Source organism: Seriola lalandi, unplaced genomic scaffold (assembly GCF_002814215.2).
Source record: "Seriola lalandi dorsalis isolate HSWRI2012SDOR001 ecotype SW California unplaced genomic scaffold, Sedor1 jcf7180002054921, whole genome shotgun sequence".
NCBI classification, from domain to species: domain Eukaryota; kingdom Metazoa; phylum Chordata; class Actinopteri; order Carangiformes; family Carangidae; genus Seriola; species Seriola lalandi.
Genome location: NW_019525473.1, coordinates 1,452,030 through 1,479,529, shown reverse-complemented (window position 1 = coordinate 1,479,529; position 27,500 = coordinate 1,452,030). Strand labels below are relative to the sequence as shown.

The 27,500-nt window shown below is 42.4% G+C and overlaps 1 protein-coding gene across 2 annotated transcripts in view; it reads left to right on the top strand.

Moving 5' to 3' along the window:
* glra3 (glycine receptor, alpha 3) overlaps window positions 1-23,377 on the top strand; it is a 61,001-nt gene extending 37,624 nt beyond the window's left edge. Inside the window, exons 4-10 of one of the 2 annotated variants that reach the window (XM_023431408.2) lie at window positions 2,226-2,449; window positions 3,028-3,110; window positions 5,794-5,931; window positions 6,303-6,517; window positions 13,999-14,148; window positions 16,603-16,731; window positions 18,529-23,377. In XM_023431408.2, coding sequence (XP_023287176.1) covers window positions 2,226-2,449; window positions 3,028-3,110; window positions 5,794-5,931; window positions 6,303-6,517; window positions 13,999-14,148; window positions 16,603-16,731; window positions 18,529-18,858 — 1,269 coding nt within the window. In that variant the 3' untranslated portion in view covers window positions 18,859-23,377. The remainder of the gene's footprint in view (window positions 1-2,225; window positions 2,450-3,027; window positions 3,111-5,793; window positions 5,932-6,302; window positions 6,518-13,998; window positions 14,149-16,602; window positions 16,732-18,528) is intronic. The other variant, XM_023431409.2, reaches the window with a different exon arrangement.
* Window positions 23,378-27,500: the final 4,123 nt, after the last annotated feature.

The following is a 27,500-nucleotide window of genomic DNA, read 5'->3' as shown; positions in this document are numbered from 1 at the left end:
GCTGTAATATGGTACAGAAATGCTAACTGTTAGCTGGCTAGTGACAGCAACACTTGCCGAACAAATGTATGATAAGGGAAACAGCAAGTTAGCTAACGTGAGCATGCTATTGTTTCATTAGTGATTGCCATCACTAATGACAACAGACTTGTAACATTATGACCCATCAAGCTCCCATCACATGGAGAAGAAAAACCTGTTCTGAGTCCAGCTGGACCCTTTAGCAGCTCGAGAAGTGTGGTTTTTGTTAACTGTGATAGTGATGCAGATGCTGGGCATTTAAATAAAGCAGCTGACAGGAGCACTCATTCTGATTCGTTCTGTTGATGCTTTAGAAGTTATGAAGCCTCTTGATTGGACGAGATATTACATTGCCTTATATGTCCTTCCTCCTAGATGTTTCCTCATTTTCCAGATGAGATAGATTTTCCAGATACAGCTAATGGAGTCAGTCCTCAGACTTCCCCCAGTAAGACTGAGGACTGTGGATTTAGTGCCTGGGGCCTGACACTGTGATAACTAACTCCTCTCTGAATTAGTGGACTGGAGCCCCTGTACATGCCAGCAGAGATCACGTCTGTAGGTATGGACACGCAGGACGAGGCCGGCAGGCAGTGACTCACTGTACTGGACTGACTGTACTTCCTGCTCTGATGAGGTTGTTGCATCAGTGAACACTGATGAATCTACAACATGATTCTGAGGCTGTAACAACAATGACACGAAAAACAAAAACAGTTGAATATACCTGTAACCACAGGTGAGTGAATTCAGTTTCCTCCACAGCTCATGAAACAGTGTGTGTGACTCATGTAGGCCAACAGCATCAGCAGCTTTACAGTCTCACCTAAATCAAACTCACCCTGCTTTCATTTCAATAGCTACAGTGGCGTTCACTGCGCTATCACTCCGCCTCTGAGGTGAAGTGAAGTGGAAGCGTAGTGATGTCACTTCCAGTCAGTGAGCACAGTGAGCAGAGACGCTCGCTGCCTTTTATAGAGCATTCTGGGAGTTTTCCAGGGAGCTGAGTTTGCGGTGCGGTGGACTGATCCTGGCATCAGGACTCTCATCACCATCAGGAGATCAGTCTGAGTCGTCCACATGTGCAGCAGAAGCTGCTTCTTTCTCTTTGACCATGCACATCGTTCTCCTCTGATCCAGGCTCAGATCCTCTGACTGTTCCCCTCAGCGAACAGCTGAAGGCAGCTGCAGGACAGTTACAGAATACTGTGATAAAACACCATCAGACTTTCTCCAGCTCCATCCAGACACGAGGATTCACAGCGCTTCACCGAGGCATGGACATACGTTAAAACAGAACATATATATCATTTAAAAAACAATAAAAGCAAATATTTCAATAAGTCACATTGAGATTGAATAAAATCAGGTTAGAAACTTGAGCACCATTCAAAAGACGTGCTGCAGTGATAAGAGAAGCATGGCACAAGATTAAAAAGATGTTGTGCGTAGTTTATTGTTGAGCTGCAGAAAACTGTGATGATATATGTCCTGATCTAAATGAGCTGACAGTGTCAGCTGACCTCAGGTGTTCAGGAAGCTGCTTCCTCAGGTGAGGAGCAGAGAAACTAAAGCTGATTCTGCGAACACTCAGTGAACCTGTCCCAGATCACCTGAGGATCTGGATGCTTCATATCATACAAGTAGATCAGAGATGGATGTAGACCAGAGACCATTTAGGTCCAGTGGCAGGATTTTAAAATCTGAAGCCAGAGCAGGGATTTAAGGAGCGGTGGACAAGTTAGTAAGTTACCGTGGGGACATGATGTGATGGTTTCAATAAGTTTGGCCAAGAACTGTTGCTTTTTGTAGTGACAGTGTTTTGGTCTGAACAGGAATCGTTGTTCACTGTAAACTCCACCGGTCACTCTATAGAAGCTGTGATCACAGACATGGTACATGTTCATGTTCACAGCCCAACGTCACAGCTCCAGATCATTCACACAGCTCACACAGCAAGTGTTGCAGTGATCAGCTGATTATTGATCATGGGCAGTCTGGATCCAGAAGCTCAGAAGTGTGTGTGTGTCTGTGTGCGTGTGCGCATGTGTGTGTGTGTTTGTGTGTGTGGATCATGTGAGTCCTGATGCACAGACCTGAACAGAACCAGGTTTTCATCTGTCAGGACTGGGTCAAACAGGGATCATCATAGAAACTGATCTAGGTTCAGGTCTCACAGACGTGTTTCTGCTCTGTGTCTGCAGGACTACCGTGTGAACATCTTCCTCCGTCAGCAGTGGAATGATCCCAGACTGGCCTACGCCGAGTACCCTGATGACTCTCTGGACCTGGACCCCTCTATGTTAGACTCCATATGGAAACCTGATCTGTTCTTTGCCAATGAGAAGGGAGCCCACTTCCATGAAGTCACTACAGACAACAAGCTGCTCAGGATCTTCAAGAATGGAAACGTTCTGTACTCCATCAGGTGAGGGTGGCTGGTCAGTACAGGATCACATGGTCACACAGAGTCTGTCAGTTCTCAAGTCAAGTTCTACTGAACTCTGATGATCAGCTCCAGTCTCCACAGTTTCATCAGCTAAAGACAGAGGGTCATGAAAAGTTTCAACATGGATGAAAACTGCTGCAGCTGTTTCCAGCTGATGAATGTGATATTTGACAGTTTGTGCACAGGAGCAGATCCAGGAGGTTATTATCACTGTCTTTAACATGTAGGATTGTTTGGGCTTGGTGGAGGTGTGAACTCTGTACTGTGCCCCGTTCTCTCTCCTCCTCTAATTCACATTTTAGCTCGTTCCCGTGAGAGCTGATTTGTGGGTGTCACACTAGAAATCATTCAGTCATGTTCCAACAACAAAATGTAATTTATCTAAAAAGAAATTTTGCAAAATGCAAATATTTGATAAAAAGAAGAAGTCCATTCGAGTCATCTGGCTCAAGTCAAAGTCCAGTGCAGTCCAGTCCAGTGCTGACACACACACACAGAGAGCGTCTGAATGGGCACATGTACAGGACGTTAATGACAACTGTCTCTGTCTCTTTCAGACTCACCCTGACTCTGTCCTGTCCCATGGATCTGAAGAACTTCCCCATGGATGTTCAGACCTGTATCATGCAGCTGGAGAGCTGTAAGTCCTCCTCCACACACATGCACAAACACACACACTCACACAAACAAGGGTGGAAATGTCATTCACTATTGGGGGGAGGTCAGTAAACAGAAAATCTCAGAGCAATTCCTGATGGGGACATCTGACTGGATGAGCGTCTTTACCATTGCTCTGTTTTTTCACCCTGACATTATGTTTCCTGATCTGCTGCCCCCCCCCCCCCCCCCCCCGGTTTCTTATTCATCACATTTCTGATGGAAGCTGTGAACACACTGAGGCTTTTATCAGTGAAGCAGCCTGAATCTTCTGTGTGAACACACTCAAGACTGAAGTGGTTCAAAGATAAAGTGTCTTCCAGTTCAACAATGTAAATCACACATCATGGATTAATAAATGAAGACTGCTTCCTCCTCCTGCTCCTCTTTATTATTCATCATCATATGTTCCTCAGCGATGAGTCTGGAGGGTCTGAACCCACAGGGACTTCAACGGTGCACGCCACTCACTGCTCAGCTGCTGGGATTCATACAGGGAGCACAACATGTAGCTCCACCTGTGCAGACAGGAAGTGGATCTTTCAGAGACCACAATCAATAGAGGACCTGTGGATGTTGTAAAGTCAGCTACTGTATGAGCACGTGTGGATATGAGCAGATGTTTGTTTATTCTTTATTCATCCATGCATCATATTCAGTATCATCCTCCCTCCTCCTGGTTCTTTTTAAGGAAACACAGTCGTGTTTAATAATGTTGATAGAGCTCTGATGACTAGTCTTTCCTCTGAGCGTGGCCCTGGCCCCCGGGGGCCAGAGGACACTGGGTCTCCATTGGTGGTTTTATTCAGCTGCAGCCCAGAGGCGTCACCACACATAGATGTCGATCTGTTTATATACATATAGAGGGACTGGGCTCCAGATATATATGTAGAATAAATATCAGTTTAATATCTCACATCACATATAGATGCGCTCCAGTGACTGACGTGCTGATCCCTGCTCAGCTGATCACACGGGATTCACTGATGTGATCATGTATGATTTAGACAGTTTTGAGTGAGTGTGTAGATGCAGTAAAGTCGTTGTGAGGAGCAGAACTCTGAGCTGACAATCGGAGACACTGTTATCGCCGGGGGCAACCGCGACGTAAAAACATCCAGAGACAAACACAGACGCTGGTGTGGAGGGCTGGGGGCAGACTCTCCTCTGTTCCCTCTTTGTTTCTCTGTTTGCTGCAACATGCACACACAGACACACACACACACACACACACACACACACACACACACACTCCACACACTTTCAGCTGAACCTTAAGAGGAACTACATCTTTTGTGTGTGTCTGTCGGCCTGTAGCAGCACAGGGCAGCTGGTTTCTGCTTTCACCAAAAAGCCCTGCAGAGCTCTGAGTGCAGCTTTATGAGGCCTCGTGTTTATACTCTGTCCCTGCATTAGTAACCTTCACCAGGCTGTGTGTGTGTGTGTGTGTGTGTGTGTGTGTGTGTGTGTCTGTGTGTGTGTGTGTGCGTGTGTGCAGAATTCTTTGTATTATCACAGTAGCATCAGTGGCATGACCTGGCTCATTGAGGCCTGATACGACAGGAGCCATGACATGAATGGGGGGAAAAAATGTTTCCATTTCACTTTCGGGAAATATTATTTTGTCCAATAGTGAAAATCGTGTGTAAATGTTTTTGTGACATTTGAGAGTTTTTTTTCTAAATTCATCTGTTTCAAACTGCACATGAAGCAGATTAATGGAAACACCTATAGTCAAATGTGTGTGAGTGTCCTGATGTCTAACTTCCTCTCAGCTGATCATTTGTGGACGTTGTCAGAGGTGGACAAAGTCTCCATTACTGGAGACACAGTACCGATCCTCCTGGTTAATTATAAATCCAATACAAGTGAAAGTTGTTCAGTCTGATTTTTACTTAAGTTAATGTACTGGAGTACTTGATTTTCAAAATACCGAATTATTCAAAAGTAAATGTTTTCAACTTCAACTTGTTGTATTGTTCCATATTTACAGAACCTAATGACCCTGAATCAAACTTCTGACTGATTTTGGTTATATTTGGGTGGTCAGGGCGTCAGTGGCTCACCTGGTAAACTGTGCACCACCAAGGCTTAGTCCTAACCGCAGCAGGTTCAAATCCTACCCCTGTCTCTCTCTCACTGCATCTACTGGAATAAAAACAAAATATGATTTTGTAGATAACTCAAGAATTAATTCTGCACAAATGACACTGATGGAGCATGTAAACACACTTTATGGATGTTTGGATGATCCACAGGCCGACTGGGATTTGAGCCAGTAGTCCTCAGTCCGGTCCTCCTGTGCTCTGGTCTCAGCTCTTTCTTTGTCTGAGGCCTGTTGAGATGAAAATGTGGTTTCTTCTTTAGTGGAGGAAATTCTGGAAGTTCACTTTCACCTGAAAGCTGCGTACTGCACTGTGTCATCTCATGTAGGGGCATGAGCACATTTTATGATTAGAAAACTTATTAACACACTGACATTGCTTATAATTACTTATGTCCAGATACACCAGTAAAGTGAAAAAGAAGCCGAGTCCTCAGTGTTGCTTCTTTTTCTAGGCTCTGCTCATGTTATCTGTCACTTCACCGGTGTCTGCTCCATGACCTTTGTGTTACATGATGTTGTGTGATGTGCTGATGATCGAATTGTCTTGTGCTGTTTTCAGTCGGTTACACCATGAACGACCTGATCTTTGAGTGGCAGGAGAACGGACCAGTTCAAGTGGCTGAAGGCCTCACGCTGCCACAGTTCATCCTCAAAGATGAGTCAGACCTCAGATACTGCACCAAGCACTACAACACAGGTAACACACACACACACGCACACACACACACACACACACACACGCACACACACACACACACGGTGAAACCGTTGCCACATTTCATTAGCCATGTTTTGCTCTCTTGGGAACAAGTGGAGGAAAAAAACAGCTTGAAGAGCTGAAGAAGGGGAATAAGACACGCCCCTTTCTGTGAGATCACTACTAGGTTTCTGAGGGACAGTATGAAGTGACTCTTGCTTCCATCTGGTTAGTTAATAGAAAAGGCAGCAGTGGTGAAGTGCAGGTTCATCCAGTGATCAATAACTGATAACTGATAAGCCTCGTCATTACTGTGCCTAAGAGGTAAATCATGATAAATCAGTGAAAGTTGTGGGTGTGCTCTGCTGCAGGTAAATTTACCTGTATTGAGGTGCGGTTCCACCTGGAGCGTCAGATGGGGTACTACCTGATCCAGATGTACATCCCCTCTCTGCTCATCGTCATTCTTTCCTGGGTCTCCTTCTGGATCAACATGGACGCCGCCCCAGCCAGAGTGGCACTGGGCATCACCACCGTCCTCACCATGACAACACAGAGCTCCGGCTCCAGGACCTCTCTGCCTAAGGTCTGTGTGTGTGTGTGTGTGTGTGTGTGTGTGTGTGGTCCATCAGGTTCTCTGGTGTGAGGCATTTAATTCATTGTCATCACGTAAAGTCAGACCCCTGTGACAGTCTGCTCCACTTCCTTCTCACTCGGCCCTGCTCCACATATCATCACTGTTGGAGCAGTGATTTTAAGTGTGGGGGTTCTAATGGTGGGACATGAGCACCGCAACCTGGTGCCTTCACTAATATTGAGTTCAACATGTACACCACCTCTACTCCACCAGTATTCACACACGATATAGAATTAAGCGATGACATTAGACTTTTTAGTGTCTGTTAAAAAACACAGACTTTAATTCTCTTTTCTTAATTATCTATGAGTCACAAGATGAAATATGAGCTACAGTACATTGCCCAACTCAACTAAACCCATTAGTCAAAAGACCCTACTTCTTCATCAGCACCCCATCAAATACAAAATGGTAACTGACTTAACAGCACAATAATTAAACTGTGCAGTGCTGACATAACTGTACAATTTTTTGCGCAACATTTCAAACAAACCCATTTTTCTTTGCAATTATGAAACTGTTGTATATTACTCAAATGTTATTCACACTGAGTTATATAGGGTAGAGTTATATTGTTTACATATTCTTATTTTTCTTAATTTCTGTTTCTACTTTTCTTATAATTTCTCTATGCTGTAGTAACTTTAACAAACACGAGTGTTTCTGATTCTGATAAGATGAAGGAAATTTCATTTGCCTGCTCACCATCCTCATTAACACTGATGCCTGGTGTGATTTCGGGTTCCTACACATGCAGAACACAGCAGTAATAGGGATTAGATGATGTAAGAAAAAAAAACGTGTTGGGGATGGAATCATCTGTGAAAGTGTCGCAACACCCACAACACCCATTGGTGCGACGCAGCTGCTGTTACATCATCAGTACTTGTGTTTCAAGTTACAATGTTTCTAATAATTTGATTATTTACACTGGTTGTGAGAAGTGGTTTATCTGTGTTTGCAGGTCTGTTCTGTTGGAGCTCACCCTGTGTGTTTCCAGTTGTCTGTCTGGTAAAGCTGCTCAGTCAGGTAAAGGTGTGTGTCATTAGGTCCTCTCAGTACTGAGGGACTGGACTTTACTATTATGTGAGGAGGGAGGTCAAATTGTTGTGTAGTGGATGACAGGGGGCTGAACCTGCTGCACTTCTGAGTACTTTGTGTGCTCATTGTAGATTGTGATTGTCAGCAGTAACAGAAATCCAGTGTGAAGCAGGTTCACATTTTCTCTGACTCTGGATAAACAGGGATGTCACCTGAAACTAGTCTGAGTGGAGGCAGACAACCACCAGGAGGTCATTCTAATTTGTTGAATATCCCTGGGTCCATTTTTCCTGTTTAATTTATATTTTTGTAAATAAATATAATTTTTTGAGTTCATACACCGGCCTGCTGACATGCTTTATGAAGCATCCCTTTAAAAGTTTCCAGTGCCCAAACACCATCAGCTGCTCTACACTACAGCACAACAGCTACTAGAAAAGCCAGTGTTTGACATGTGGATGGTTCTACACATGTTCAAGGGATAATCTGAATGTATCTCTGAACATATAGAATATCTGTATATTAGTGGGCGGAGATGTTTCAGGGTTAGAGGAAGAACGTTGGTGAAACAGCTCATTGTTCACGTGTTATGTTTTATGTGATATTTTTTATGACGTAAATATTATTTGATTTTTTTTTCACTATCTTTCCCATCATCCTTTGGGTATTGTTAATAGGAAGTGTAATTTTGCCATAGGGTCAGCTAGCTAGTGTTGTTTGTACTGTGGTGAATCTTCAGTCACACAGGATCAGCTGCAAGCAGTCCTGCCCACACTGTGTGTGTGTGTGTGTGTGTGTGTGTGTGTGTGTGTGTGTGTGTGTGTGTGTGTGTGTGTGTGTGCGTGTGGTCCAGATATTACTCATGTTGTGGGGACAAGTGAAGACATGTTTTAGGTAAGGTTAGGTGTATATTAAGGTTAGGATAAGGGTTGGGGTTAGTCAAATAGCAGTCATGATTGAAGTTAGAGTAAGTCTCCAGGAAATCAATGTAAGTCAATGTAATGTCCTCTAAAGTCATGATACCAGACGTCACGAGGATGTCACAGTACTAGAAATCTGGTAGTCAGTACCAACACCAATGAAATTCCACAAAACAACAGAGGCTGCTGCACACTTAGATTCTGATTTACTAAGATCCCAAATAAAGAGTACTGAATTGCTTGTTCATTGTAACATACTGCACGTTTGGTTGGTGTGTGTTCAACTAAGAATAATTGCGTAAATGACAACAGGTGCAAACAGAGTTTTAATTGTTTCCACCATGGAGAGTTTGGATGGAAAGCAGGATGGCCGCAATAGCAAAATGAAATTCGATCCAATGGTCTAAATTATTTTTCCTTCTGTCATTCCAAAAATGATAACACGAGTGAGATAAACTCGTTCTCTGCATACTCATTGTGCCCATGTCTCCTCCTCGCTGCAATACCAGCAGCCATCTGTGCACAATGCTGTGCTGATTAGCACCTTCCTTTCAAACATATTATATACAGACACAGTCAAAAATTACTTTCAGGCTTGGTAAATTACAATGCGTCGGCTAAATGAACCTATTTGCATTTTCTCCTCCCAGTATTTTGCACCCTAGGGCAGAACCGCCAATATTCAATTAGGCAAACGTACTTAATGGACAGGGAGTGTTGTCTTGCACATTTGAAAGACCAGTAAAACACTGATTAAAGCAGTTTGTCAGGTTTACACCACCTAAGACATTTAATACTGACACACAGAAGAGAAAGACAAGGGTGTTATTTCTTACTCGCGAGGAGAACGGACAGAGATTTGCTCAGTTACAATCTCCAACCCGCTCTGAGCAAACTCCACCGTCTCCTCTCTTTTTATTATCACACAAAGCATTCCAAAACATTCTTCCATTCACAAGACATTGCTTATCTTAAAGAACTGAAGGTCATACAAAAGTATAATAATGGGTGTCTGATGATACATAGTACGAATACAAAAGTATAATAATGGGTGTCTGATGAGCAGCTACGTCCTGCAAAACAACTCATCACAAGACAAACTACATATATGATTAGGACAGTAAAGCAGGATACATGGTTATGTTATTAAATATGAGATAATATATATATACAATTATTCCAACACAGTTCCACTTTAAAAATCAGAGATTCACTGACACAGTTCAGTGACACAGCACATCTCCGGTGGCTGGGAGCTGAGCTGTCTAACATTTCCTCAGCTTGTTTCTCAGAAAATTTAAGATCCAGACGTCCGACTGAAATCCTTCATCTGGGTCAAATACAGAGCTGAAAACCACCAAGGTGTAAAAAGTGAATCTTAAAAATGAGACTTAAAGTTGGATAAAAGTCAATGTTGAGCTTCTGTCAGACAAACACAACACTGACACATGATCATAGAGGATATGATGTCACTGACAGGTGACCAATGAAATGGAATGTTACCATGATTAAAATCACAGATTTCTCTGGTTTGAGAATTGATGGAAACATCTGTGATAATGTAAGAACACAACTCAACAACACAAAGAACATAGATCTAGTTGTTTTTAGACATTTTAATGTGGAAAAGTTACAGATTATATCTCCAACAGGTGAAAAGAAACATGATCAGATTTCACACATCCTTCCTGACTGCACTACACTGGCTACCTGTTGCTATTGATAACTAATTGATTATCAATTCCTACTGTTTACTCTTAAAGCCCAGACACATCTGGCCCTGAGTTTTAGTTCTGACCTAGCATTACCTGACGTCCCCTCTTGCCCCATGAGATCCTCTTGTTGTCGTCTAAAACTTAAACGCAACTACTCCAACACAAGGTGATGGAGCTGCTGCTACAATCTGGAAACACTGGCCGGAGGAGATGAGTGTCTCATCTTTTAGATATTTTTTAAAAAGAACTGCTTTTCTGTGAATTATGTATGACTTTGTTGTTGTTTTATTCAGTAGTTTTTTATTTTTATGAAATCTGTGTCCTGTTTCTTTTTTGTAAAGCACTTTGTAGCTGCTTTATATAAAGTTTATTATTATTAAGTGTCAGGGAGGGGTCAGAGTACGTGTGTGTGTGTGTGTGTGTGTGTGGATGAGTACACATCATGAGCGTGTGTGAGGGTGAGCCCTCAGTCTTGTTCTGGTATCTCATATGCATGAGAAAAGATCAGACATGGAGCACTTTGTTACATAATGCTTATTAGCACACTCATCTCTCTCACACATACTGTACACATACACCTCCACAACATGACCGCATGTGTGTGTGCGTGCATGCGTGTGTGTGTGTATAGAGGTTAGGAGGTTTCTCATGTTTCCAGTGCTTAACAGAGCTTTGCACTCCAGTATGTTACACATGTCTGAATAAGTCATTATTTCATACAGGAATGAGGTTACCTCATTCTGACACCACACACTTCAGTGGCAAGCCGCAGGGGTGTGTGTGTGTGTGTGTGTGTGGGTGTGTGTGTGTGTGTGTGTGTGTGTGTGTCTTTCTGAATGGACATTTTAAAACCTGAGTTGTTTAGTTGTAGCTTGGCCATAAAGGAATTTATGGAATAGTCACTGAAAGTCTGAACTCAACTTTTTGTGTAAAGATATCACTGACTTACTATTAAAGAGCAACTGGACCATAGAATGAACAGTTTTCAGTAGCGTTGTAAAATTATTGGATCCTGTTCTGGCTGATTTTTACGGGGCCTGAGATGCAAAGTCAGAAACAGCCTGTAAAACAAGTCATGACAGAGTGATTAGGATCCATCATCTGGGAGTCATGATGCCACACAATCCTGGACTGAGGTCAATATAGAGACAAAGAATATTCAAATATTTCAGCAATGTGGAAAACATCATTAGTGAAAGCTTCTGCGTGTTAATCCTTGTTATTAATGACTCCGGTGTCTGTGAAGTCAACTACAGTCAGCTTCCTGTTATTCCCACCGACTATAAATAAAGATGGATGTAGCCTCTGTGGCGTCACCAACAGGTTTCTGAAGAGCGGTTTTAAAGCTCAGATTGAGCTGCTTCACCATCGCCATCTTGGCCGTGTCTGACTCCTTCCCAACTCGCAGCTAATCAAAACGATGGTCAAAGAGGTAGGGCGTGTGTGGAGCTGAGTTTGTTGCAAGCGTATGCTCACCCACCTGTTACTCAAAGAGGCCACGCCCTCAATTATGCAGGAATTTAAGCGTTAATAAAATGTAAACAGGTGAGTTATATAAACAGGTGTCATGAAGGAGGAAATTAGCTCTAGAGACCAAAACTGTTTTTGTACCAGGCTGTAAACATGTTTATTTCTGCTACTAAGTTGGACATTTTAACATGGGAGTCGATAGGGATTGACTCACTGTTGGAGCCAGACTCTAGCGGTCATTAGAGGAAGTGCAGCTTTTGGTTCTTCAGTGTTGAAGTTGAGGCTTGGTTATTCTGTAGGTAGACATGAGTGAGCTGTCACCTGACGTACATGAGGCTGAATGTCTCCTCCTCAGCAGGGATAATACAGTATCTGATGTGAAATATACCGATGTTTGTGTATTACACTTTTCTAAACATGTGATGTCACTGAGAATTCTTCTATCTTGTCAACCACACTTTTTATTTGTTCATGACTATAAAATGTCTCTTTCACAGTCCAGATTTTCTGTAAATCCTCAGTTTCTCACTGAATCTCTTTATTGCCTCAAGAATAAACTATCTCTTTTCAATTTCGCCCTCGGTAACATGTAGTGGCTGTTTTTAAAGGTGTAATGTGTAAGATCGTGCTACTTGCTCCACCTCCATAGGGGGCAGCGTTTCACCTCTTCGCCCCTGTCTAATTAATCATGTTGTTGTTTTCCCCATGTTCCTTATAATTTATCATTTATATGTGCATTTATTATAGATAGCGCTTGAGTACTTGAAGTACAAACAGTATGTTTTTATTTACCTTTAAAAATATGAAGGCAAGGGGACACTGCATGACACATGGGTGTGAGGCTACAGCAGCATGAGGAAGGGATGATGACATCATCACAAAGGCAGAATCAGAAATTAAGGTTTATTGCCAGGTAGGTTTTTCCTTACAAGATATTTTGCTTGGTGTTTGGTGCAGTATCCAAAAAACATATTAACAGGAAATAGCAATAAAAAGGTAAAATACTGCAAAAGTCAGTCTATGTAAATATACATAGATACTAGAATATAGATAGAAAAAATAAAACTATGAAAACAACTTTGTACAAAAATGTTGACAAACCTCCTGCTGAGCTGGATGTGCAGAAGATCACAGTATAGACAATATGTGTTCTGTGCAGGGATAACACTCTGAGGTGTTTCTGTAATGTGGTTGTTGATGGTTGATGAGGCCGGACGCAGAAGAAAAGGCGGGTGCTGGTCCAACACAGACAAACGTGATAGGAAAATTTGTTCAGATCATACAAGTTCTTTGTATTCAAACATATTAGGTCTGTTGTGTGTGTATAATAAATCATGAAGATAGATATGAAAATGCTAAAATACAGTATTAGGAAGTGGATCCTGAACCTGCTGGTTCTGGATCAAACAGTCTCTTTGTTTTACTTGTAAAAAAAGTTACTGAAGCATCTATCTGGACAACAGCCGCAGGAAGTAAATCACTAAAACGTCTGTCGACATCATCAATCATTCATTTATGCCACTTGAAGTGTTTGTCAGTACGGTTTGTCCTTTGCACTAATGATACTTTTCGCTACAGACCAATATTAGATGTTACTCACCAGGAGCTGTCTCCCGCGGTGGAAAAACACACCAGGATTTACTCGTGTTTTCTTCTCGTCTGTGCTGTTGAACGTGGTTTCTTGTTGGAGCGGCCCTTCAGGGTAGAGATAATGGTCGTTTTCTAGGCGTTTCTGTGATGCTCGTCCGGAGTACGTCAAGCTCAGGAGGAAGCTCTTTTTCTTTGTGGAACTGAGGGCAAACTAGACGCTACACTGACTCACACAGCATCTACTGTCATAAAGTGGTATTGCAACACGGAGCTAGTTGGTTAGCATGCTCATTACAGTAGAAATCTCTGAAATACACTAGATAGAGGTCATGGTCATGACACCATCACTGTGGCTCCTTCACATACTATTGATAGTGTTAGTTCATTTTTTAACATTTTAAACTAAAATTCTGGCCAGATCTTACATATTGCACCTTTAAAAACATCTGTATTTAGCTCCTGATGATGATCCAAAGGACCAATGTGACTAAAAGTCCACAGTAAATTTCTGAGAACAGACAGAAACACTTATCTACACTATCAAACAAGCTCATGCAGAAGTTACTACACGATGGTGCAAATGATGTGATATTTGCTTTACAAGGCAACTCCTGTATGTCTGAAGAAACTCATTTAGAGTAAATGAAATGAAATAATTGTGTGTGTTTGTGTGTGTGTGTGTGTGTGTGTGCAGGTCTCCTATGTGAAGGCCATAGACATCTGGATGGCGGTGTGTCTGCTCTTCGTCTTCTCAGCGCTGCTGGAGTATGCTGCTGTTAACTTTGTGTCGAGGCAACACAAAGAGCTGCTGCGGTTTAGACGGCATCACAAGAGCAAGAGCAAGGTACACACAAATTCGACAACACACACACAGGCAACACCATCATCAGCCAGTGTGATCACCGCACAATCACACCTCTATATGGTCTCCATACCTGCACACAGGTTGGCTCATACAGACTGCTGAGGAATACTGTGGTTCTCTCAGCTCTGGTCTGAGGCTGCCACCCCATGGTGACATGTTGCTATTGCAGTGCCACCCATAGGAGCACTGATGAGACAGAGGAGGGAGGGGCTGCAGAGGGAACCACCACACTGTGCATGTCTGAGTCTCCTGAAACTCCACATCTCACTCACTGTATTAGTGCATGATACAGCATGGCTGCAGCTGCATCTATGTGCTTTATGATTCGTCTGACAGAGGACCATCCACGATGAGGATGAGTCTGCTGTCAGTGCATGATGAAGATCTCAGCATTCAGTCAACTCACATTCACAGACAGCATTTACTGCAGATTAAAAATTTTAAACTAAAAGTCAGTCAACAGTATTATTATTTCCTCTGTGAAAATACTGACTGATAGAAAACACTGTTTTCCTCCAGCTGGATGAAGCTTGGTCCTAATGTCAGACCTGAACTGGTCAGTATATACAGGAAGAGGAGTCATCTTTAAATGTGGATACAAGCACCAACATGTGTATGTTTATCCCTCTGGGGCCACTTGAAATTCCAAAGTGGCCACTCTTTTCCAAAATGGCCATTTCCAATAGAATTTTACACACAGATTTCAATGATTTTACAATGTAATCTTATGTTTTTGACTCTGAGGATGTTAAATTCATAACTCTTACATTTCTTCAGAGCTGTATTTGTCATTTCTAATATGTGAAAAATGCCCGTACAGCGGCAGGCATACCAGACCTGGGTTACTACAATAGTCGTCATGGCTTGTATAGGTTTATGAAAAGATGGTGATTTGGTTAAAATAAGTACTTCCTCAACATTAGACGATATTTGTTGTCATGGTTAAAATTAGTGCTGACAAATAAATCGTATTTTCATATTTTCACAATATGAACATGCAATAAACACTGGCAAAAGACTGAGTGAAACGGGATGAATTAGAAAAAATTATTTTATTTACAAAGGCCATGCAGCGCAGCACCTGAGCAAAATGAACTGGAGAAAAACATGTGTAGATGTGAACAGGATGATTCATTACTGATGTCTGTCAGAAATTATGTATAAAACGCAATGTACCTACTTGCTAACAATTTATTATGAATGAAGAACCAAATGTTCTGTTAAAGGCGACAGTCGTTTTATTGAAGCCTTAAGTTAGCATCAGCTAAACTAACTAGCTTGCTAGTAGAGGGACGGTCATGTTGAGCTTCCTTTTTTCTCAGAATCAGACAAACTAAATACACTGGACTAGCTACATATAATAGACCTGACTTATCACCTAATACTGAGCAAACAGTTGGTCATGTTTGATTATATTTACAGCAGACAAACTGTTCTTTATGTCATCTGCAACATCATCACCAAAAGGAAACACCCTAATATCTTAATATGGAATATTAAACCGTTTAACAGTGTTCCCATTTAAAAGAGAAATATTAAATATATTTAAATATAAAATTCTTTATTTTTAAAAGCAATATTAACACAAAGTCATGATTTGGAAACGCTTTTGTGAGATTCGCTGAAATGTTTCCACCTGCAGGTTTCATTTTTTACAGGGTGCTAAATTTCACCATATATATTGTTAAAATGTTTGATTTGACACCTTTATCATTCAAGTGGGAAAACTGTGGATGATCATGGTCAGAAATGGCTTCAAATTTCAAGTGGCTCCAGTTTAGTCCTTGTATCCACATTTGACAAATTTCTCAGAAATGTGCCGTTATCTGCTGCAGTCTCAGATCCTGTAACAGTCCTCCTCTATGGTCAGGGACCAGGTGTATGCGACTCAGGTGATAGTATATTGTTTATGAATATGTACTTATATCTCTGGCAGCTGAACAGCTGATGTTTCTATGTTGATGAAAGTAGAGCAGCAGTTTTATTGACTGGATTAATGTGTAGATGTGAACAGGATGATTCATTACTGATGGGAAAAAAAGCACAAACTGTTTCTTCACAACAGGCCCTGCCTGTATGAATAAAGAGTAGAAGACAACAGAAAACGTGTATAATATATGACAAGACACATATATATATATATATATATATATATATATAACATATGAAAGACCAAGTCTGTCTGCTTAATCTTGAACTGTTTGTTTTCAGCATGTATTAGTTAATATCATTAGTAAGCACTTCTCACAAGGTAGTTCACACACACACTCCTCAAAACACTGGAAGTGACTTGTGATACACACACACACACCTCAACACACTGGAAGTGACCTGTGACACACGTTGACTGAATCAGTGGCCGTCCCAACCCTGCTCTGGATGCTGTCTGTTCTTCCTCCTGGTGTGTGTTGTGTGCATGCTGCCGGCCGGTAGAACAGTGGAGGTGCAGTTGATCCAGGGGAGCTAGCTGAGTCCCTCCGTCGAGTTAACACTGACAACGGCTTCAAACCATCAGACCCCCTGTATGGATCTATGACCAACATCTACACCAGCAACCACAGGGTAATGCACAGCACACGTGTGTGTGTGTGTGTGTGTGTGTGTGTGTGTGTGTGTGTGTGTGTGTGTGTGCGTGTGCGTGCGTGTGTGTGTGTTTGTATGCATGCTTGCATGTCTTTATTTCACTGTGTCACTTGCATGACCCAACAGTCTGTTGTTGTGAGGGCTCCATCACTTCCTGATTATAGATCAGGTCTAGGTTCTATATCTCTGAAAGTATCAAAGCGCTCAGTCCACAGAGAAAATCACACAGCCTTAAAACCAGCCATCAAGACTTCTGGAACTTTGTGATGTCACAACAAAGCAGTCACTGCACTCAGTCGTGGCCCAAGCCCCGCCCACCTGGACCATTCAACCTTGCAGGATTTGGTTTCTCTGAGTGTTTAACTGAAATCTGCTATATTCTTATTGGAAACAAGAAAACAGTTAGCCAATCACTGACCTGTTGTTACTAGAGCTCCAGAGAGAAGCCTGAGAGAGGAGGCAGTGAGCCCAACACTGACAAAAACTTTCTACTTCTCAACCTACTCACATTTTAAATGTAACCAAACTGTCACATTTAAATGAAAGCGTTACATCCTTAAACAGAGTGACAGACTCAGTTGAGTGTGTGACAGTAGCAGATGGTGACTGTCTGACAGGTTTTACCCTCTGGGCTCAGACCATTCAGGAATACAAACCCGTACAAACCAGCTTACTTACCAGCTGCTCCTGACACTTCCTAGACCTGTACTGGTCTGAGTGCAATTTATAAAAACTGGTCAGAATCATAAACTGGGTTCAAACCACTGCAGCAGCAGATCCTGACCCTGTGGAATCCTGGTCCTGTCTGGTCCTGAATCCTGAACTGCAGCCTGGGAGCTTCAGGGCTCACCAGGTGTGTTCATGTAGCAGAGTCAGACGGTTGACTTGTTAGCCTGTTAGCTTGTAAGCCCGTTGGCCTGTGGACATTACTCCCGCAGACTTTCTGCTGCAGTGAAGTTACACAACTACAGTGTGTGTTTTGATTGAAATCCTTTATTATTGCTACTGTCATGATACAACATCTATACAAACTGGTAGAGTTTGGTTTATCGCACACACATGCATAAGCACAACTATTACAAAAAGTTTAATATTTATTATTTTGGGAGGATAATGATGCATAATGTTTGATTACCAACATGAAATACACGAGAAGTTGAAATACTCAAAACAAATATTAATTTATATCAGCAGCTGGTGTACACCCAGGGCCAGTCAAGTATCCAGACCTTCTACTGTGGCACTCCAGACTGTGGTCAGGTCTGTGTCTGAGGTTTCATTTACCTGAATAGTGGATAATGTGCGTGTGGGCTCTGCTGGGTGTTTCCTTTCTGTCTAACTGGGACAGTGAAAACTGAGCCGATTGGGCACAGTTCAGAAAGACTACAAAGAATTGGACTAAAGGTCTGAAGAGTTAAGCAATAAGAGATTTCAGTTTTTGATTTTGAATATATTTGCAAACATTTCTAAAAACATGTTTTCACTTTATGGATTATTGTTTATAGACTGATTTTCATTTAAATGTAAAGTGTGTCAGTGATGATCAGTTGTGATCAATTGTAATCAGTTATGATCATTTATGATCAGTTACGATCAGTTACGATCAGTTGTGAAATTCCCAAAGAGAGTTCAGTTAATCATTTCTACACTAACCAATCCAAGGCCAATAATTATTACAAAGCAATTTAACCTTTGCTCAGTTGTGCCTGACTCAAGCCATTGTAAAGACAATGAATGAGTTGTCTGAAGTGAACCCCCCCCCCCTGTCTTCAACAGGAAGGGGAAGTACATGAGAGCAGGCCGACCTCCACAGCTGCTGTGACCTCAACTCCCAGCAACAGCAAGGACTCCAAGGCCAGCGCCAACAATACTGTTACTGCTCTGAACACCCAAGGATCCACAACAAACACTACCCAGAATCCATCTGGAGCAGCGGCAGGTAGAGGGGGTAAAAGCACAGAGGAGATGAGGAAGTTATTCATCGATCGAGCCAAGAAGATAGACACTGTGTCGAGGGCTGGCTTCCCTCTGGCCTTCCTCTTCTTCAACATCTTCTACTGGGTCCTGTACAAGATACTGCGACATGAAGATGTGCATAAGCAGTAGAGCGTATTCACACACACACACACACACACACAGTATGTGCACACATACACACACACACTCACACCCTCATACTGCTAATCGTATGAGGACACTTCATCAGCTACATTTATTTTTTTCTCTCCCTTAGTCCTGACCTCTGACCTTGACCTTTCAAGATGACCATTATCCCTCTGTAGGATCCCAGCTGACTCACAACCCACCTGCTGTAATATCGACCAATCAGCAGTCAGCTGAGCTCCGGACAGGTGTGTGACAGGATGGTGCAGAGAGCAGGCGTTACACGCCTGGTTTATACCTGATCCAGCAGCTGAGTGGAGCTGTGTCTCTTCAGGTGTTTCTGTCTGAGGAGACTTTGTCCTGAAGGAAGGGGGGGAGTTCAGTCAGCTTCATTTGTGCCAAAGCAGCATGGGTAATGTAGTGCACTGCGCAGCTACATACAGTTAGATACAGTGGATGACGAGCCTCTACACTCAGAGATCATTCTCAGGATCAAGTGTTAGACGACACGAGCTGAATAAATTCACTGTTTCCTCACTTTACTCTCAATAACTTGTTCAGTAACATGTCAGAGTGTAAATACGTACATATACATGTTTGGTAGCACTATAATAAAGAAAGACCAGTAACTGACGCAGCTTCAGGCTTCAGAGCCGAGCACAGTCACTGCAGCAGGTACGATCACCTGTTCATGACCACACACCTGTTTCATCATCTCACTGTAAACACAAGAAAATACATTGATGAATAAATCTACTGTTTATTAAAGATTTACAGTCTTTGACTGGAGTTAATGAAAGAGGGAGAAGATGCTGATGCAGCGAAGGAGCTCTGAGGATGATCAGCTGTTTTTACCTGTTTCTAATCAGGTGTGTTTGATTTGTTGTAAGTGACGTACTGAGCCTGTGTGAGGTGTCAGGGAAAAACAGACTGAACTAGTGACAAATTCTTAGTGATGCCATGATTATTCTCAGCCCTGATGATTAATATCAGAATCAATAATATATAGACAGTACAGCCAGTAACTGTGTGGCTAACAGAAATGACAGGGCAGATCCTGGACCACCCTCCCTGAAGAATAAAAAAAACTGTAGAACATGATACAAAGACTGAAGACATGGACATAAAAACAACTTTCTAAAAAACAATAATACTCTAGAAAAGTAAAGTACTGAAAATATACAGAAGTACAGTACTGAAGTAAATGTACTTAGTTGCTGCCCACCCCCGAGTAAGATCGGGTTTGAGGAAACACAGTTGTTAATGTCTTCATCAGACAAACTAAAGAAGAATGAACCTAAATCAACATAAACTGTAATCAGGTAGGTCAGGGACTGTATGATTATCAGTTTAATCAATATACCTGCCTTTAATGAAAGCTCAAAGATGAGCGAAGGACTGGATCAGCAGCTGGAGCCAGATGTTCAAAGTAAATAATCCTGAAACCTTCCTGTGGTAAGAAAATAAAAAACATCGACCACTTTGACCGTTGGCCTCTAGTAAACCCTCACATCTACTCTTAAAACCAGTACCAGATATAAACCAGTTCAACCTCTGACTGGTTCCTCTGAGACACTGGTCCTCAGTCTTCAGTCTATTTAGAGTCAGGCTCATCTAGACTCTGGTATCACCACATACAGGTGGACAGGTCTTCTTCCCTGGGTACATGAAGAGCTAATGGTGGCTCAGCGTGTCCTTTGGTGAGAAGAGAATCCAGTATCCAAGATCTGGACTCTCAAAACCTGGGGCCAGATGCATTAATGGTGCGTACACACACTATTTAGTACACACTATTTATAGTGAATGTGTCACCTCCCACATTCCTTTAACCATGTGAACATGCGGTTTTCCAGAGTGATCCAAGTTACAGGGAAGTGAAAATACAAAATAAGTCGAGACACATCATCTAACATGAAGTGAAATTACCAACTTCCCGGAGTGGTTTGAGGTTTGAGGTTTACACAGCAATAACAATTTTTACAATTCATAAACAGAAGTAATTGTGTTCGTGCTCAATGTTTCCTTCATCATTGTTTAATGTCATTATTTATTGTGAGTCATTCTGTTTGAAACTATTGTGAGTCTCTAGTTCCAATAAATGAAGTTCAGAGTAAAAGAGGACTTTATAATTGCAGTCATTGTACTAAAGTAAACTGATGCATGTTTTTACTTCAGTTTCACAATCAGTCCCAATCTGGTGTCCATCATGTATAATCACAGGAAATCTCATTAACTCAACATGGCAGAATAATCTAGTATCAGTTCAATGGGTTAAACGTGGGATTGAAGTGTCCAGTCATCAGCATGTGCTCTGTTCTGTCTGCTGTAGGGACATTCAGACACTCAACTTTGTGATTAGTATAGGACACATTATTGTTGATTTCTGGTTCCTTGTTTCACTGGAAGTTCATTGTGTTTTCTAGGAAACAGTTTGGCTCCAGTTTGAATTCCTGTCAGCTGATAGTGTCGCCTCACAGCTTCAGTTCAGCGTGTTGTGCAGTGTCAGAGATCGGCCATCTGTCACAATGCTCCCAGTGATATGAAGTAACAGTTTCAGGTCTCCACAAGTTGATCTACATTCCTCAGTGGAAAAAGGAGTCTGACAGTCTGAGGTGATATTCGCAGAACCTGAGGGTTCAGCCGACTGTTTTTCTGTTGGTCACACTGCATGTGAACTCAGACATGAGACTGGCAGAGCTCCACAGACTGTTTTCCAGGATGTTCAGTGTTATTTACTCCACTGTTTCCTGTCAGAAATATTCTCATGGTTCTGATGAAAACATCTCACTGTCACCCCCCGCCCAGCGCCCACCGTTCATCCGCTCCTACAGGCTCCACATTTAATTATTCACTGTGTTCATTTCTACACAGCTCTGTGCAGGCTCCACTCTATGCACTGATAGTTTGCATGTGTACTATATCCTTCTTGTCATGGTCAGTGTTTTGTTCAGTTAATAAAGAAGAATTTGTTTTACTTTGAACTTGTGCCAATGGAATCAAACTGCAGTTAAACTTCAGATCTGCCTTCAAACTCCTCTTCACCAACCTGACCGTGTTCATACTTCATCAGTTTTATATGTGAGTTTTCATTCTAAACCTACTCAGAATCAGTCTGCAAAGTGTTTGTGGATGTGAGTAACAACAGCACAGTTTAAAGGTATTCAGATTATCCGACATGGGGTTGTGTGAGGTACTGATCTATAGTCAGATCAGTAACATACTGTGTTACATACATACACTGACTACACATCAGTCATACACTGACTACAGATCAGTCATACACTGACTACACATCAGTCATACACTGACTACACATCAGTCATACACTGACTACACATCAGTCATACACTGACTACACATCAGTCATACACTGACTACAGATCAGTCATACACTGACTACAGATCAGTAACAACCCCACGTCAAATAACCTGAACTACACCTTTAAACTGTGCTGTGAGCACAGTAACGCGTCACGTCCTGTTTTAATTGACTGAAAAGAGAACATGAAGCCAGTTTCCTCACCTGGTGCTCACCATTGCTTTCATCTTCGTCTTCGTCTGGGCTCTGTCACCATACAACACAAACTATCTCAAGCAGTTTTCCAGGTGACTTTCATCACGTGACTCTTAAATTTGTGTGGAGGAGGCCAACTGTTATTCTGATCAGTGTGTGCGGTCGTGTGGTGACCTCATCACGGCTCCTTTACCTGTAATGAGATGTAATCAACCAGAGCAGCTCAGAACACCTGTGTGGGTGTGTCTCATTTTTCTACTCTAGGCCTTGTGTTGTCTTTGTGTTGCCTTCTGACTTGTGTTATGGCCGTCAATGTCAGTTTTCTTCACAACCTTTCATGGTGGGTCAAAGACAAATCATTTTGTACAAAATAAAAAGATTTGAATTAATGATGTGTTTCGGTACATTTGGTCCTGAGTTTAATGTTTTTCCTGCAGCCCGTGACTCAGAAGGATTTTTTTTTTTTTTACATGGTACGCCTCCCTCTGCTGATTGGCTCATCACTAACACCTGAGCGGTCCCATCACTGCAGGTTCAGGACTGTCAGTGAACTGCAGACTGAGAGCTTTCACAGTGTTTGATCTTAGCCATTAGAGTTTCTGCGGCTTTGTCGATATCACCGCATTGTGGTTCAGATGTGGTTTGTGTTACACTGCAGACACACTTCACTACAGTGAGCAGACTGTGTGGGAACCCTGGATGAAGCTGCAGTGATGTCACAGCTGGACTACACTGTGAACTTCATCAAAACTGAGATAAACCCACTGCTAACAAACTGTCACATGACTCACTCCCTCGTTGTAAGTTCTCCCTCCCAGTGAAGTGTCACATGCACAGCAGCTGTAATGACACACTGTATGCTGATAGAGGACTCTGCCATGATTCTGTTGGGTTTCATACATTTGTTGAGAGCACACTCACTATTTTCTGTGAAATAAGATGTGCATATTTTATCTTGTTCTAATTCAGTTCTGTTGGAGTAAAATAAACTTGGTAGCCACTTCTTAATGTGAACTTGTCCTGTCTTTTCTTGTCTCAGTCTGAATAAGTTATACAACACTGCTGTGTTTAATGGCACAGGACAGTGGTACACTGGGGGATATCAGTCCCTGTCCTACACATGACTTGTCACAGTAGTTAAAACTTACTTCTGTTTTATGATGTTTGTCTTTGTTTCGCTTTTAAAGGGGACTTATTATGCTTTACTGAGTTTCTCCTTTCTTAAAGTGTGTTATAGCTTTTTGTGCATGTAAATGGTGTACAGAGTCACAAGGCTTAAAGTTCAGGGCTCTGTCTCATTTGTGTGAAATGCTTTGTTGGGGGTCCGTGTTCTTTCTTCTCAATTGCCTGGATAAATCTACTTCATTTTTTCCACATTTCCCTCCACTGTTCCAAACATTATGGTTGGATACTAATGGTTCACACTGGAGCCACAAACCACCAGGAAACAAGGATTGCAATTAGGTAATAAATTTCTTCACTGATGCTTGCCATTGTTAGGGCTAATTAGCCTTACTATTAATTAACAAATAGAACAACAAATAGAATAAACAATATCAAACTAGACTACACCATAATCCCAACTAGAAAAGATAAAGAAAATAATACTTACATTGAAGACAAATCAAAAGACACATGGCGAACACACTAGAACTCAAAAGATGAAGGGGGTTTAGAGACAAAGGGAGGAAGTCCTGAGCCTGACCTCTATTTATAAGGTGGAGGAGGTACTTCCACATGTGGGTGCCTCCTTGTGGATAGGAGGGAGTGTGGCTGCAGTAGCCACCCCTGGATTTGTACAGCAAATCCGTTTCATTTCGGGGTTTTTTCTTCAGTGATCTCAGGGAGTGGGATTAATTGGGAAACAGGCCGTATGTATTGTCGACGTTGAATAGTGACATTAGCACTGCGAACCTTTTCATCCTTCCCAGGGTAAGTTTCAGTTATCCTTCCAATAGGCCATATTGGCCAAGCGTATGAAGGCTGTCCAGAAATGATCAACTAAAGTCTGACTGTGATGCCATCTTCTCCTGCTAAGGAGAATCGGGCCGCCCCTTCAGCAACACATTTGATGTGACTGGGTCTGGATCAGCAAGGTAAGAGGATATATATCTGAGTGGTTTTGAATTTAGAATGCCCTCAACTTCAATAAGAACTGTGTGTAAGACTGTTTCTGTTGTTGGTTGGGTTAACAATGCAACCTGCAGGGCCATTTTTATCAATTTTATCTCTCATTCCAGGCATATGGAGGATTGAACTGGAAGTTCACTTGTGCGTGGGCAATTGCTGCTTCAAGTCTGGTGCGATAGCCTTGAAAGCATTCCGCAGCTCTGCTTATCCTGCTCTGAAATTACTCCCGCAGTCAGGGAGGAGTTCAAAGGGTTTACCTCTGCATGAGACGAATGTTCTAAAGGCCATTAAGAATGTATGTGTCCATGCTGTCAAGCAGTTCAAGATGTATGCACATTTTACTAAGCATCTGAAGAGTATGCCCCACCCTTTCCCTGTGCGGCATCCAACTTTCACCGTGAAAGGCCCAAAACAGACCAGAAAGGGGCTTTAAACAGTCCTTGCCAGACTGGAGGCAGATCCGCCATTTTGGGAATCAGTGCATTGTTCTCCATCTCTGACAGTTTTGACACTGATGTTGATGCTGGCGAATGGCTTGGCGGCTGCGCAGGATCCAGTGCCTGTGTCTTTTTTTCCCCAGGACACGCTCATTGCCCGGGTCGAGCAGTTTCTCATTGTAATGCTTGATAATGAGTTTGGTTATGGGATGGTTTGAATGCAATATAATGGGATGGATATTGTCATGGCCAAGGGTCTCCTCTCTTCTAGCTCGACCTCCCACTGTAATGAGTCCGAGATCAGGGTCATATTCAGGAGCCAGGGGCAGTAGTTTGCTACTGTTTGGTATGGATTTACCTGTTTTGAGGGTACTGCATTCCTCAGGGAAGCACTCTGATTGGGTCCTCTCTAGAAGATACTTCTCTGTGTTTATGCAGAATTGAGCAGCATTGAGCAGCATGTTTGAGTTATGATCCACCATCCCACAAAGCACTTTCTTTGTTTATTCCATCAGTTTATCCCAGTTGCTGCACTCGGATAAGGGAAGTTTGAGTCATCTGACATCACTGTGCCACAAAACATGGATTTCCTCAGTTCCTCAGCAGGCTGTGATTCACCTGACCCACATGGATTGGCTGGCCAGCAGCAGCAGAAATTGAGGGCCTTGACTTCATCTCTGCAGATGGGAAAGCTCTTGGAGTGTTTTGCCCTATGTTATGTCATCGGCTGGATTATTCTTTGAGACAACATATCTCCAGCTCTATCTCTCAGTCAGAGTCTGAAGCTATTCTTGTGCCAACAAACACCTTGTAGTGATAGGAGTCAGATGTTTACCATGATAGGACTGTAATGGAATCTGTCCAGAGGGTCACTGACAGTAGTGGAATGGTGAGTTCAGATCTGAGAAGGTTAGCCAGCTGGGCACCAGATAGGGCTGCACATAGTTCAAGGTGAGGGATAGATAGGATAGGGCTATACGGGACCTGCCCATAATGAAGTTTACATGGGTGTGGTCATGTTTGTCTTTTGTCTGAGATAGTCAACAACACCATGCACACACTCAGAAGCATGACAGACTACATGCAAATGGGATTCTGAAGTGGCTGCGTTGGCACAGGTGGGCAGATAACAGTGAGGATAGTGAATGTCGGGGAGATTTTGCATTCCCAACTCCCATCCTTGCCATTATTCCAACAAACTAGCTGGTTTGATGATATTATTCCAGCCTCTTTCCTGCTTTCATAGATCCTGGACTAGGACCACAGTGTGAAAGGGGTCAGATGGCCCAGAGGATCATATTGACTTGCCAGCACTTTGTATATATTCCTCATTGTAGGTTGATGGTAGATGATGGATCTGTTCTTGTAACCAAGCATGTCTATCAGGCACTTCCATTGGAGGCTTAGTGTCAGCTCTTTGGGGTCTCCATTTTCTGAGAGCCACAATTCACTTTGTCTCTGGTGGGAGATGGTGTATTACAGCTGGATCATTACTAGCCCATTGTCTGATGTCAAACCCACCATCAGCAAGCAGAGGTCTCATTTTGTCAATGAGGGACTTAGCTTCATGGAAGGAAGGAAAACTTTGGGTTAGTTATCAACATAAAAACAATGTTGCACAGATTGAAGGACCTCCTCATTTCCATCATGGTGATCATGACATGTTTGTGAATTGCATAGGTGGCACAGCATGTGCTACAGGGGCACAGGGCTCCTGGTCTAACTGCATTTCTCTCCATATGAAACACGGTAGAGGTTTGTCCTCGTCCAAAAGATGTACCTGATGGAACATAGCTCTCTGTCTCCACAGAGAGCAATAGTATGCTGGCGGAATCTGAGTAGAACTAGACGGAGAGCGGGACTCAGTGTTGGACCAGGCAGAAGACATCTGTTCAGGTTTTGTCCCAGGTAGTCAAAAGAGCAGTCAAATACAACTCTGTGTTTGTCATTGTGGTCAACATTGTGATGTGGGAAATACCAGGTTCCCTGTGGTTTGTCTACTTGCTCATTGGGAATCATTTGAACATAGCCAGACTGCACAAGCTTATCCAGTTCCTCTTGGTATTTATCAGACAGTTAAGGATCTTTGGATAGGTGTCTTTCTGTAGCACAGAGCTGTGGCAGGATAGCTTCCTTGGAGCCTGGAGGACATAAATGTCAGGAGCTCTTAGCAGTGGAGTGGTGTAGTGCATTACACCATCTATGTCTACTCTAACGTCTTAGAATAAAGTAGATTAAGACCTAGCTCATCTTGTTTTGACCATGGGCTGTTTTCATTCGCATAGGGCAAGGTATCAAGCTGCCAGAGTCTTTCCACACTCCTGAGCAATTCACTTTTGAAGCAGGTAACAGTGAATGAGAGAGTGTGCTATGTTTGCTGCAAGAAAGTGTCTTTTTTGACATATTTTTAAAATCTAATGTCAGTTACTGTTACAGGTCTATTATACACTGGTAACACATTTTGTACCCTCTGGGGTTCCTCACGTCCAAAAAAGGACACACAAAGAAAATGCTATAAAATCATCATATATCAATATTTTTTTCTGCTTTTTTTGCATAAATCT